The sequence below is a fragment of the Mus musculus genome, chromosome 12, assembly GCF_000001635.26.
Source record: "Mus musculus strain C57BL/6J chromosome 12, GRCm38.p6 C57BL/6J".
Classification (NCBI taxonomy): domain Eukaryota; kingdom Metazoa; phylum Chordata; class Mammalia; order Rodentia; family Muridae; genus Mus; species Mus musculus.
In genome coordinates, this window is record NC_000078.6 from 24520262 (window position 1) to 24535269 (window position 15008).

At 41.2% G+C, this 15008-nt stretch overlaps 1 protein-coding gene across 3 annotated transcripts in view; it reads left to right on the forward strand.

The window, feature by feature from the left end:
- Taf1b (TATA-box binding protein associated factor, RNA polymerase I, B) overlaps positions 1 to 15008 on the forward strand; it is a 59991-nt gene that overhangs the window by 21681 nt on the left and 23302 nt on the right. For all 3 annotated transcript variants that reach the window (NR_028341.1, NM_020614.2, XM_006515051.2), the window contains one exon: positions 2841 to 2940. Coding sequence is in view for 2 of the 3 variants with exons in the window: in NM_020614.2 (NP_065639.2) it covers positions 2841 to 2940 (100 nt within the window). In the remaining variant the exon portion in view is untranslated. The remainder of the gene's footprint in view (positions 1 to 2840; positions 2941 to 15008) is intronic.

The following is a 15008-nucleotide window of genomic DNA, read 5'->3' on the forward strand; positions in this document are numbered from 1 at the left end:
TGATGGGAGGGGAGGACTGAGAAGTGAGCAGGTTAGAGGTGAGTTTGTAAGCCATGCAAGGGGCAGGGCTTTTTCCCTTCAAAACTTCTTTAACACTTTGATATGTGTGCATAATAAACTTTAGTTGTTTTCACCTCCAGTCCTCTCATTCCCTTAACTTAGAAATACTGAGGTATAATTTACATATGATAGAAGTCTCAATCAGTAATATTATGAAGTTCCTTAGGGCTGAGATATGGCTCAGTAATTAGGGGCACTTCCTGCTCTTTAAGAGACTCTGAATTCAGTTCCCAGCAAGTCCATGGTATCTCAGAACTGCCTGTAAGTCCTGTTCCAAGGGATCAGCACTCTCTTCTAGACTCCATGAGCACTAGGCGCAGATGGATTATATATACAGATGTGCAGGCAAACGTATAAAATAAATCCTTAGAAAGATATATATAATTTGCACCAGGGGTGGTGGTGCAGACCTTTAATCCTCTGCACTTAGGAGACAGAGGCAGGCAGAAGTGCAAAATGTGTTCCAGGCCTGCCAGGGCAACACAGTGAGACTATCTCACATAACAAAACAAAACAAAACAGAAAGTAAAATGTGATTCAGTGGTTTTTCAGAATATCCACAAAAATATGCAACTGTCACTTTGATATTTTATCCCTCAAAAATGCTGTGAGCCCATTAGGACTTTGAGTTTTAAGTGCTATTGTAAGTGTCAGGGAGACTATAGCAGGAGCGACCATCTGACCCTAAAGGGTCACCCAGGCAGCTCTGTGGAGATGGTGTTTTGTGGAGGGAAGGGAGACAGGCAAGAGGCTTGGATGAAGCTGTGCTGAAATGGAAAGGATAAATGGGACAAGAAGGATCCACAGAGCACACAGCTCTAACATGTGGTGTTGCTTTAATGGTCTACAACCAAGAGCCAGCTTGTTAAATTCTAATTGTCTCAAATCAAAGCTTCCAAAAACTGCAGTAACATTGTGAGCATAGAGTGTTTCCAGGAGACGCTGCTGAAGTCTTTGTTGGGCAGGCGAGGGATGCTTTTTTCTTGTGCCAGTTCCTTTTCAGCAACTTCCTGGATTGATCCAGACAGGCTGCTGATAATGCCCACTAAAGGCAGTAGTGTGTTAGAATTTTGAATGAGCTGCCATCCATTGTTGAGGCGAAAGGTTTTCTAAAAGAAATTTCAAATTTGAAAGTAAGCAGACTTTGAGAAATGGTTGGCACAGTGCTGTAAACTATGGCATGGTTAAAGCTCTACATACCTCAAGACCTGCTCTGGGTGCATCTCTGTGTCCCCAGACTCAGGTCTCTTTCTTACGTCTGCTTCAGCAGCACTGAATGAGCCTCTCAGGCAGCCCATGTGGGCATGATCCTAATGTCCTGTCTGCCTGAATTGATAGGGTGCGGGTGGGCCAACTCTCCCTCTCTTGCTAATTTCTCACTTCAAGCACTAGGCCTGCTTCGAGCATGTATTCTCACATTTATTTTAAATACATATAATATGTGTGTGTATATATCAAGGAATAAATAAATGATGCACATGTTAGCATTTGGAAGTCTAGATGTTTTGAATGATAGGTATATATGATATCATGTATATAATAATATTAAATCAATATATAGTTTACTATGCATAGATACTTTATGCAACCTAAAGCAATCAATGAAAACCCAGCTGGGAGAGGTTTTCATCTATTTTTACTTTGAATATTTAATTCTCAAGTTTCAATAGACTAAAAGTTAGAAGAATCACATTTTAATTTTGAAATTAAATTTAGGTCAGTGCTTCCTTTTCTAGGAAGCTGGTGACAGTGGAGGTCCAGGCGGTGCATTCTGGGTACTTACTCCCAACTGGCTTTTTCTTTCTTTTTCTTTTTCTTTTTCTTTTTCCTTTTCTTTTTCTTTTTCTTTTTCTTTTTCTTTTTCTTTTTCTCTTTCTTTTTTGTTTTGTTGTTGTTGTTTTGTTTTGTTTTTTCAAGACAGGGTTTCTCTTTGTAGCCCTGGCTGTCCTGGAACTCACTCTGTAGACCAGGCTGGCCTCAAACTCAGAAATCCGCCTGCCTCTGCCTCCCGAGTGCTGGGATTAAAGATGTGCTTATTTCTCTTGATACTTTGTTTAGGAATTTATGCAGGAGACCCTGTCCTACATTGTCTCTTTTATTTCTTTCTCTGCTTTGTTTTCTTAGCATACTGTAGTATATTGACTGGCTGCCCTCACCTTCTTCTAGCTAAAACACAAGATCTGTGGGAACAGGAATTTGACCTGTTTGCTTCACTGCGGCTTCCCCACTAGTGCTGATGGTGCCGTACCCTAACCTTTATTTAATTGTGAATGAGGTATAAATACATGTTTTAGTTCATTTTTAACATTTGGAGTTTTCTTCAGATTTAACATTTGACTCCAAATGTTTGACCTCTTATTGTGTAAAAAGCATTGGGATGAAAACCTTAATAGTTTGTTCATCAGCCAGCATGCACTGGGCTGGTCCTGAAGACAGAAGGGAGACGAGGAAACAGGGCCCAAAGAAGAGCTCCCTGAAGAAGGGATTCACCGGGTGAGCAGGAGCTAGGCATACATGGAAGGAAGGCTGTGGGGCCTGCTGGTGAGCTGGCAGATCTACACTCCTCAGACACAGTGCATTGATTAGAGTTAAGGTATCTGTAGACAGTCAGCTGTCTGGTCTTCTTCATGGGTGCTGGGGACAGTAGCCTTTAAAATATAGGGAGTAGAATTTACTGAGCTTATTCTTCCTTCCCTTGTGAAGGGGGTAGATTTTCAGAAAGAGTTTACTCAGAACAAGTGTACAGCTTTCATTGAGATGTTTTTTCTGAAAAAATGCAGGTTTGTTGAAGAGGATCATATTCCGTACATAAATGCTTTTAAGCTTTTTCCAGAAGAGATGAAAGTGTATGGTCGTGACAAAGGCATCTTTGCTATAGAGGTAGGTTATATTCTTTTGTGCATTGCAGTGACTAACATGTCAGCATTACAGTTGTTTCTATGTTCTCTGGTGCAGTATTTGATTCTGCAGTTTTCAAACATGTCTAAAATCTAGTTTCCCCTAGTTGTAATTTAATGATGGGTAGATGTATTCTTTTTTTTTAATTTGCTCATATGATGGTTCTGAAAGTTGTGGTTCTGTCCCTGCTTGCACACAGGATGGCCTTGTAGGAGAGAAGAAACTCATCACCTTGTGTCAGGAGGTGCTAGCTTAAGTTTTGTACTTACGTTAATTTCTCTCCTTTCTGAAACAGGGTCTCATTGTGTCACCCAAGCTGGCCTTGAACTCACCATCCCTCTGCCCCAGCATGCTAAGTGCTGAGATTACAGTCATGTACCATATGCCTGACTCCTTTCTCTTTCTCTAGATCTGTTCCTAGTGGAAATGCTTCTGTCCTTCAACTGTGTATCTGTATTAGAGTACTCAAAGGCTTCTCCTTGGTCTTCACTAGATGGTTGTAGATATACTAAATATTAATATTAAATATTTTCTTCCATTTCCCACTTAAGGAATTATTGTTCTAAGCTTTTGTGGCTTCTGTGGCAATGGCACTGTATCTACTTTAGAGATATCTGTGGAATACATGCCAGTGGTTTCTAGTAGTACTTGTGGCAACTTAATAAAGACAGTACTCTTTATACGATGTGAAATTAAGGCTAAATCATTGTAAGTTTTCTACAGCCTTATATAATGAGCAAATCACTAGACCTTGGCCTGGACTACATCTCCCACATCAGAAGTCTTCTGTGCCACGACAGCTTCTCAGTCGTCGTAGAAAAAGACAGCTAAAGAGGTTCCAGATCTTTCCTTTCAAAACCCACTATTGGACAGCAGAGTACAAAACTTCCAAGAACATGGGTCTTGAGTAAAATTGACCAAAGTGAGCAGTGCATTGAGAAATATTACTTATAAAAAACAAAAACATACAACAGTAACAGAAAACTCTGCAGAACTTTGGGTGCAAACAATGAGTGTGGAGCACTTTTACTTGAGGTTTCTCCTACCTGTCACCTGACCTTGATCCAGCTGGTAGGACGGTGCTACCAGAATGTGGCTGTGCCTATTAACTTCATTGCTGGAGAGAAGCAGGGGGCAAGTGAAATAGAAAATTCCATAGGGGATGTTCAGAGAAAGTCCACATCCTACTTACCTGAGACTGACTGCTGATGAATCAAGCAGATGAACCGTAGTTACTAAGCGGACAGCCCAGAATCTGAGCAAATGTCCTAATGATGTCACTGTGGGTAAGAGACATTGACATCAGTTAGAAAGTTGGATGTCTTATACCAAAAGTTAAATGCTATCACATCTACTTGTCTGTCTGTCGGTCAGTCAGTCATCCATCTATCTTTGTTGTTTTTCTTTTATTGTTCAATCTTTCAAAGGTAGGTGGATTCCCTTCTTTGGAAATAGAATTTAAGGCAAAAGAAATAAAAAAGATTAGGACCAAATAATTGTAAGAATTTTTTTCCCCTCAGTTAATCCTCTTAGAAAACACTTGCTTTGTTCTGCGGTAGGTAAGAGGCTGCCTGTGTAATCGTTGTTTGGTAGTACATAATGGGGAGGATCTTCCCCCGCTTTGGTCTCACATTTTAAAAATCATTTCCATTCAGATGCCCTGTGATGTAAAAGTTTGCTGGCCTGTCAGTGTGTTGACAACATACAGACAACATTTTGAAAAAGTCCCAGTATTTCACCTTTCTCTGAAATTAATCAGGGGAACTGATTGCAGTTCATTGCCAAATCAGGGTGTAGCAGGACTGTAGTGTTCCAACCCCTCTAACCCAGGGTTTTAGTTACCTGCAGTCAGCCACAGCACAAAAATATTAGATGAAAAATTCAAAAGTTAACTCAAAAAATTTGAGAAATGGAATGAAGCATCGTGTGTTTTGAGTTTTGAGTGATAGGATGGTCGTCCTGTGTACTGCTGCCAGGGCGTGAGTCATCCTGTGCGGCCTGAGCGCCTAGCATATGACCTGCCCACTCATCACTTGGCAGCCGTTTGTTATCAGACTGACTATCCAGGATCAGTCACAGTGCCTAGATTCTGTAAGCACTAATGGACTTAATAATGGCCATAAGATACAGGCAGACTGACTATCCAGGATCAGTCACAGTGCCTAGATTCTGTAAGCACTAATGGACTTAATAATGGCCATAAGATACAGGCATGGTGACGTCAGCAATTCAGATGTGTCTAGGAGCAGCTATGAAGTGCTACCTTTAAATGGAAAGGCTGACCCATTTATATCACTAAAAAGGATTTATTATTTGAATTACATATGAGGGATAGGGTATTTGCATATGAGTGGTTCTCTCTGAGGAGTCCAGAAGCATTGAATCCCCTGGAACTGCACTTACAGGTGATTGTGAACTACCCTATGTGGGTTCTGGGAATCCAACTCAGGTCTCCTGTACTTTTAACTAGTGCACCTGCCATCTTCAGCCCCTGCCACTTTGGTTCCTCTGGGTTGCTGTTATTAGTTACTGATCTCTTACTGTGCTAATTTTTTAATTAAACCATCTCATGGATGTGTGTATGTATATGAGAGAAGGTAATACAAATAGGACTGGTACTATCTGGGAGGTTTCAGACATCCATTAAGGATTTTGGAATATATGCCCAGAGATTACTATAGTTTATAATGGAAAAAGAGAAATTCATTGATGGGGGGGAGCTCAGAGGCTTTCAAAAAGACAATTTGAATGTCAAAGGATTCGGAGCATCCCCTGGCAAGCCACTAGAGCCCCTGAGTAGTTTGTAAAGTGATCCTCTCTTATTTCTCTAGTGTGTGTGTGCATGCATGTGTGGGCGTGTGTAGGTGTGCATGGGTGCACAGAGAGCTTGCTGTTTGTCTTCTTCCTAACAAATACTGCTAAGTCAGTGGCAGTGGGAAGGATGTCATATTGTGTTGTACAATTTTTTTTGCTAGAAAAAATAATTCCAAAAAAGAAAGTCAGTGTTTCATTCATTCTTTGATAAGTAAAATTGCAACTTAAAAATTTGTTCAAAATAAGACTAACTCATTTATATGTACCCTTAGCCATATCTCCTTACTATTTACCTGTAAAGTTTTGGTCTCCATCTTTTAAAAATTATTTTTATTATTTTAAATTGTATGTTTGTGTCTGTGTGTGAGTGTGTGCACATGAGTGTTAGTTGGCCTCCATGTTTTAAGTAGATTGACTTTGAGTGTCTTTTATTAGTATTTGTTATCTTTGGATAGTTCTAATAGTAGGATGAAAATTTATTGTTGCTACAAAAGTCACACTGGAGCTAGTGAGATTGCCTATTGGGTAAAGGAGCCTTTCACTAAGCTTTACAACCTGGGTTCAGTCCCCAAAACCCACAGGACACAAGGGGAGAACCAGGCCCTCAAGCTGCCCTCTGACTATACATGGGCTTGTGCCACCCGCGCGCGCACACACACAATAAATAACTAAATGCAAAATCATACTTATGATCTAAAACGTTATATTTAAATAAAAATCCTTGAATACCTTACTTTCATTTCTGAAGTTGTTGCCACTTTGGTTTCTTGGCTGTTTTGTTTGTTTTTGTAGATTTATTTTTAGTTTTCATCAAGGTTGTAGAAGACACTGATCTTGTTATATTTTTGTGAGGTACTGATTTGAAGCATTGAACCAGATGGCTGTTTATGACTAGAAAGACAAATAAATAAGCAGGCCATGACGTGTGACTGACATCTCAGGTCATTAAATCCTCGAAGCTTTCTGCACCAAGTTGAGGGGCTGTGAGAGATTTGTGTAGCATGCGACACTCCTCGGCTCAGTGTCTACACCTTCAAGTCCAACCAACTTTGTGAGCAGCAGTCCCTAAAACCTTAGTGAGCAAAAAGCAAGCTTGGAGGTGGGCTCAGTCCAAGGATGCCATCTTTACTCTTTACTTGCCTTTTCCATCATGCCAGGAAAGACTGTGGTCCACATGTGTGTGTACTTGTGATGGTGAACATCCACAGAAGCAGAGTGTGTCTGCAGCTCTCGCTTGACATGGAGAAAACAAAAGGCAATAATAATAGTAGAAGTCGTTATGTTTCAGGCAGCCCTGGCTTGAAATCTTTATAGCTGATTATTCATGCCAATCCCATGAAGTAGGGGTCATGTGATTTGTTTTGTTTTGTTTTTTGTTTTTTTGTTTTTTTAGATGAGCAGCCTGTTTTATTTTCTTTAGGCAGTGGCAGACTATTGAAAACTTTCAATTTGGGGAAAGTAATCAGATGTTAGTTTAGGCATTCAGAGTAGCAAAGGTGATTGATTCTACTTTCTCACCAAAATGACAACCAAGGCTATCTTTTAATGCATTTTGTTTGTCTTAGCTGCCTGACAAAGTCCACAGACACTGGAAAGAGGCACCAATGGAAGTTTCCATAGCTATATATTTAGCTAACCGCAGATCAGAAGTATTTAAAAAAATAAAAATAAAAATCCACAGTCTGATTTTTATTTTAAAAATAAAAATCCTCTTAGCAGGTCCTTGCTCCAGGAAAACTGCTCCATTTCTTCATTGTCTCTCAAGCACATGATTTCTTTTTTTTTATTATTATATATTTTCTTTATTTACATTTCAAATGCTATCCCGAAAGTTCCCTATGCCCTCCCCCTACCCTGCTCCCCTACCCACCCACTCCCACTTCTTGGCCCTGGCATTCCCCTATACTGGGGCATATGAAGTTTGCAAGACCAAGGGGCCTCTCGGGGTCATGCATTATTAGTGTCTGCTTTATAGTTTCATCTGTGACAGTGCTTAGATAACTGGCCTGCGCTCTTACTCTGAACAGAGTGTAGGCTGGCCAAGGCAGGCTGTAGTTTGGAGACTGTAGGAGTCCATGAGTATCGGTGAGAGAACAGAGAGGAGGAGGTAGAGATAGGATGCTGAGGTAAAAGGGAGCTCCAAGATGGCCATTGAAACCAATCTCAACCCCGACCGAGGCAGAGGTGGCACTAGAAACCAAAGGCCTACGATAGAGGAGTAAGCTGGAAGTCCTCGCAGGCTGGTAGTTGGAATGGGAGCTGTTCCATTTCTGGCCTGAGGCCAGGCCTGCTAGCCAGAGCAGCCACCTGAGGTGGGCTTCTTCCTGATAAGGCAAGTTAGTGTCTCTTGCCGTGGGTAAGGTCATTGGTCTGAAAGACAGAGGATGCTGCGCTCCAGCAAGCACTCTAGGCCTCAGCTAACGTGTCAGAATGTTGGAGAACAGCCCAACAGGGATGATACCAGCAAGGAAACACCATCCTGGAAGTCTTGTTTCAGTTTGGGAGAATAAAAACCCAAGCTCTAATTTTGGAACTGACCTGCACTCCAACTTGGTATTTTATATTTCAGTACATGTGTTAGGTGTGGTATGTGCACAGATGTGTATAAATGTGTACACTTGTGCGTGCATATGTGTGTAGGTACCTACACCCATGTACACTTATGAAGAGGCCAAAAGTGTCTTCTACTATTGTTCTGTGCCTAATTATACTGAGGCAGGGTCTCTCAATGAAACTGAAGCTTGTAGTTTTGGCTAGGCCAGATGGTCCACCTGTCCTCACCTACTGATGCTGGGGCTTTAAGCACACGCAGCCATGCCTGAATTTCACCTGGGTGCTGGGGACTTAAACTCAGACCCTTGTGCTTACAGCACATGCTCTTCCCCGCTGAGCTATCTCACCGTCCACTGTTTTTATACGTCTTAAATGGCATCCCACATACACTGAGCAAAACTCTGGCTTTCTGGGTTTGCCTTTTGGAGTAGTAAAGGTACCCGAAATCATCTCATAAGAAGAAGCTTGCTTTGAAAAAATACTCGATTCGAACTGTTTAACTTTAGACTTAGTGGCTGAAAAGTTGTTTCTGGTAGTCACCTGAGCTTTATTAAAATGTCCTGCTAAACCAGCCAGAAACCTACTGCCTTGTCCTAATGTGTGTCTCTGTGTCATTATATATTTGGCTTTCCTGGAAGGCCAGTGTGACTGCGTGTCCATTCTGCCAGTGCCTGAAGATGTTCTGTTGCTGACTCCCCAACCAAATCGTAGTCCAGGACTGATGCCAGCATCTTTATCATAGATTCATGGGAAACTCTAGTGTGAGGAGAACTGAGTGATCACATGAGCCCACTTGTCATATTTTCTGACATGGAAACTAACCTACAAATTATGATCTGTGGAGAAACCCACCCTCTCTGCCTCTTCCTCCTACTGCCCCCTTTCTTTCTCTCTAACTCACTCACTCGCTTTTGAGAGGAAGAGTCTCTCACTGAATCTAGGGCTTTCTAGTTTAGTTAGGCTAGCTGTCCAGCAAGCTCAAGGTCCTGTCTTATTTCCTGGTACCTACTTCCAGGAGTGGGGCTGGGATTACAGATATGTACCCTGGCATTTATGTGGGTGCCAGGGATCTGAACTCGGGTGCTCATGCTGCACTGAGCCACCTCTCCTACCCCTAGGTTTCTATTGCTATGATAAAATGCCATGACCAAAGCAACTTTGGGAGGAAAGGGTTTTTATTTCAGTTTACAGTTCTACAGCACAGCCCATCAGGGAGAGATGTCAGGGCAGGAACCAGGAGGCAGGAGCCAATTCAGAGGCCATGGAGGGATACTGCTTACTGGCTTGCTCAGTTTGCTCTCTTATACTATCCGGGACCATCTGCCCAGGGGTGACTCCATCAACAATAGGCTCGGCTCGGCCCTTTCAGATCAATTATTAAGTCAATTCCCCATGTGTAGACAATAGATTTAAATACCACACACACACACACACGCACACGCACACGCACACGCACACGCCCAGGCACACAAGTATAAAGGGTTCTATTTGAGGAGTGACCGAGATGATGGGAGGGTGATAGGAGCAGCGAATGTGAAGAGAGCACAGTGATAGAATGCACTGAATGTCCTAATGGGATATTGCATGTGCTTATGAGAGAGATTAATAACTAACACGTAATTGTATAGAGAGTGTGGGGAGTAAAACGAGGAGTGCTGGTTGGCTTTTTGTTTTTGTTCTTTAGGAACCTCCATTGCCTTCCACAATGGCTGCACTAATTTACACTCCCACCAGTAGTGTATAAGGGGCCCCACCTACCCCCATCCTTGCACTTTTTGTTGGTTTTGTGTGTGTGTATTAATGACAATATTAATTATTTATTGGAATAAAAGAGACTAGGTATTTTGATTTGTGTTTCTCTGATGTTTTGAGAGTCGTGTTCAGTAGATGTCAAATTTGAGCAGTGCTTTGTTGAGAATCTTATCTGCTCATTAGTGACACTGACCTATAACTTTCTCTTTGTTCTTCTCATCTTGTCAGGTTTTGGTGTCAGGAAATGCTGTCCTCATAGAATTTTCCTCCTTTCAATTTTTTGAAATGGTTGGAGAGTAATTAAAGTTAGTTAAAAGTTTGGTAAACTACAACAGTGAAACTTCCCAGTCCTGGGTATATTATAATTAGAAGAATGTTTATTACTGATGTTTATTACTGTTTCCATGTCTTATTAGGTTGTCGGTTACTTAACCCTGCAACCTTGGGAGCATGTTAGTCCAGGAGTGGACCATTCCTTCTAGGTCTTCTAATCTGTTGGCAAGCAGTTGTTTGTACACAAGAGTTCCTAATGCAGTGGTTCTCAACCTATGGGGCTCATCCCCTTTGGGAGGCCGCCTAAGACCATCTGCATATCAGATATTTACATTATAACTAATAACAGCAACATTACAGAGTAAAGTAGCAATGAAAACATTTTTTTTGGTTGTTGGGGGTGGTCTCCATAACACAAGTATTAAAGGGTCTCAGTGTTAGTAAGACTGAGAACCGCTGTCCTAATGCTTCCTGGAGTAGTTGTTCATGAGAGTCCCCAATGCTGCTTGTATTTCTCTGGGGTCCGTTAAAATGTCTTCTTTTTGTCTCCTGTTTTATTTGAGGCTTCCCTCTGTTTATTTCTTTGTCTAACAAAATGTTTATTGACAAGATTTTCAGTTTTCTTTTTAAAAACAGTTTTTTCTTCTTTTGGGGGGGTGTGTATGGATACTGTCGAGAATGGTAGTATGTGCCTATAATCCCATAATTTGGGAGGCTAAGGCAGGAAGATCAAGAGTTGAGGCCATCAGCCCAAGGTCAGTCTCAAAATCAAACCAAATCAATATCAACCCTTTTGCTTTCATTGTTTTCCATTTTCCCACCTGGTGCTAAAATTCAAACACAAAGCCTATGCTTAGCTGTGCTGTGCCCAGTGACCGAGCTTGTCTTTCTCTGGTTTGTTTCTGCAGATCGGCACTGCACTTGACAGATCTCTGCTTTTACTGTTTAGTTGGGTTTGGTTTTTAGGTCTGTGTTTATATTTTTACCATGCTAATGGTTTGGTCTAGACCTTGTGGGTCTTCTGGTGCTTCATTGCTGTTCATTTTAGCAGATTCCTCACACTTATATCCTAGGCAGGCCTTGAACTCAAAGCATTCCTCCTGCCTCATCTCCCCTAGTGCTAGCTAGCATTACATACAGGTACATCTGGGCCCCACTTCCTTGTACAGCTCCCTGAGCTTTCTCTCCACGCAGCTTTATCCTCTCTGGACTCTGCCTGTGAACTACAGCCATCTAACTTCCGGGAATCTACTGCTGACACCTGGCTACACCAGACCATAGGGCTGCTGTACCCCAGTTCCTCGTGGTGTTGGTGGACACTGCTCTAGCAGTACGTTGGCTTCCTTGGGTTCTTTGCTCAGGGTTCTAGCTCAGTGCAGCCTGTTGTCCCTCACTGAAAACTCCTTTGCATATTCCTTCCACTTTTCTGTTGTCCCTCACTGAAAACTCCTTTGCATATTCCTTCCATTTTTCTGTTGTTTTTTGTAAAAGATTACTACATAGAGTAATTAATCTCCTAGGGCAGAAACAGGAGTGTTCCAATGTTAGGTTCTATACGTACAAAATGGAGTCAGTGTTCAGATGCTGAACACTTCTTTCCTGGATGCCTGCAGGCATCTCAATGCTTACTCATTCTTAGATTTAAAATCCTAATTGTATTCCTGAGTACCATCACTAGTACTATCTTTTCATAATCAAGACATCCCCCTGCAATGTTTCAGCTGAATGGTAGAACACTTACCTAGAAAATTTTTCCTTAAGTGGGGTGTGGTTTGGAGGCTATGGTTTTGGATATGCAGAATACTTGTTTTATAAGCCTCTCTATCAGCTATGCTTTCTTTCTTCATTAGTATTTTAATTGATAATCATGATTGTATACATTTATGAAGTCCATCTTGTGACCTACAGTTCCCTGTTTCTCTTTTTCTCAGTACCTAGCTTCTGGTAATTATCATACTACTCCCATCTTCTGTGAGTGTAACTTCTTAAAATTACAACATGCAAGTAAGATATTTGGCTTTCTGTGACTTATTTTACTAAGTGTAATATATTCTGGACTTGTATTATCATGAATAGTTGAATTTTCTTTCTCTTAAAGCTGAATGTGTTTGTTTTCATTTCATCTGTGTTGCTTGATAAAATATACTAATAACTAATTTAGAGGAAAGGGTATTTAGTTTGGCTTACATTTTCAGGGTATAGTCTGCCATTGTGGGGAAGCCACAGTGACAGGAGCTTGAAGCAGTTCTTAACGTTACGTCTGTAATTGGGAAATGAGGAAATGAATGCATGCATGCTACTTGCTTATTTACTTAGGTGTACTCAGCTGGACTTCTCTACTCTTATACAGTGCGGGACCTTTTGCCTAGGGAATGGTTCCACCCACAGTGGACTGACTGAGTCTTCCCACATTACTTAACTTAAGACAGTCTCTAATAGACATGCCTATAGGTCAAGTCAATGTAGTCTCTCACTGAGACTCCTTCCCCGGTTTTTGTGTTAAAGAAATAAAAGTTGACTATTGAAGTTACCCATCACACTCCATTTCTTGTCAATTTGACATACCAAACATCACTTTTAAGCCATAACCTTCCACATCTTGTCCCCAAAGTCTCATTTTAAATAGAATGTAAATGTAGCCCAACTTTAAAAGTCTAAAATCTCTAAACTATGGGCCCCTGAAAAATTAAAAACAATTTACATACTTCCAATATATGATGACACAGGATAGTATTCTTATTCCAAGAGTGAATAATTAGGACATCAGGGACACATCAGATAAAAAGAAAACCAAAATCCAGCAAATATCCCATCCCATAGCTCCGTGTGTAGCATCTGGGGTTTGTCTTCTGGGCTTCAAGGAACCTTGGTAGCCCAGTCTTTCAGCTTTGTAAGACATCTAAGGCTTCAGCTTCACTATCACCATTGGCCTCTCAAAGCCTCGTTGCAGGAACCTGATCCTGCTACACAGAGCCAGCCTCAGCTGCTCTCCATGAGCCCCTCAATCTTGCATCTTTCATGCCTTCAAACCTAGTACCATAGGCGGGACAGTGGTGGTGCATGCCTTTGATCCCAGCACTTAGGAAGCAGAAGCAGGTGGGATCTCTAGTTTGAGGTCAGCCTGGTCTACATAATGAGTCCCAGAACAACCAGAACTGCACAGAAAAACCCTATCTCAAAAGGAAAAGAATGGAAGAAAAATCTAGTACTTCCTGGAACTGAAACTACAGATGATTGTGAGCTGCCGTGTGGGTGCTGGGATCTGCAAGAGCAGCCAGTGCTCTTCACCACAGAGCTGTCTCCAGTGCTGAGCCTTTTCCCTTAATACAGTTTCATTACATTTATTTATTTGGGGGTTGGTCAGAGGGCAAATTGCAAGAGTTAGTTCTCTCCTTTTCTCTTATTGAGAAAAGGGTCATGCTGAGCTTATCAGACTTGGTGGCAAGTTCCTTTGCCCTCTGACACATCTCTCTGGCCCTCTTGGAGAGCTTTTGAAAATAAGCAATCTTTTAGGAATGATTTAGATTTATAGGAAAAACCATAATCCTAAAAACAATCCAAAGAACACCCATTTTCTGACCTTTACTCAAATTCATCTTTGTTAACATTTTGTACTCTTTGGAAGTACTGGTTGTCTCTGTCTGCCTGTGTAGCCACATAATTCTACTTCTGTTTTTTGTTGTTGTTGTTGTTGCTGTTGTTGTTTTTTGGTTTTGGTTTTGGTTTTCGAAATAGGGTTTCTCTATGTAGCCCTGGCTATCCTGGAACTCACTCTGTAGACCAGGCTGGCCTCCAACTCAGAAATTCACCTGCCTCTGCCTCCCAAGTGCTGGGATTAAAGGGGTGCACCACCACGCCCGGCCTTATAATTCTACTTCTGACTCACTGAGGGAAGTTACAGCCATGGTTTCTTGCCCCTAAGTACTTAAGTACACTTTTCTTAAGACTAAGAATATTCTGTTCCATGCTGCAATTTGCTTACAAATTTTTATTCTCTTTAGAACTATGTCATATAGATGTGCCATAATTCAAGTAGTTTTCTGTTAATATATTAGCTTTTTGTTTGGGGAGAAAAAGCTAAAGAAGTCAGCTAGCTAAAAAAAAAAAAAAAAACAAAACAAAACAAAAAAAAAAAAACCTTAAACTAAAAGATATCTATACATCTGCAGCAGGAAAATTGATAAAGTATGTTAAGTTTGTATTGACTACATTAAACAAATGTAGGAATGAATAGACTGTAGCTACAAGGAACGTGTGTGAATCTAAGAAACATGATGAGTTTAGAAAGCAAGATTCTGGGAAGTCTGTAAAGGGATCCCATTTTGTTAGTATAAGTTATTGGTGGTTCAAACTCAGAATACTAGGAGACTGCCTCCAGCAGACAGAGGGCTTGGTAGGAAAGGTGCGCACTGGACACATCCCTAGTGATGATGTCCTAGTTCCTGAGCACACAGTAGGTTCTTGGGTGTTCACTTTTCTATCTTACGCCTAATGTGCTAATATATAAAATGTATTCTTCTGCATCTCTAAAGGTTTAAAGGCAGCTAGAGGATGCTAAGTGAAATTTCTAAAAGAGAAGACTCAATGGCAGTTTATGGTACAAGGCTGTTTCTATGTCTTACATCTCCAGCTGTGGGGCATAAATCCCATGTGAGTTG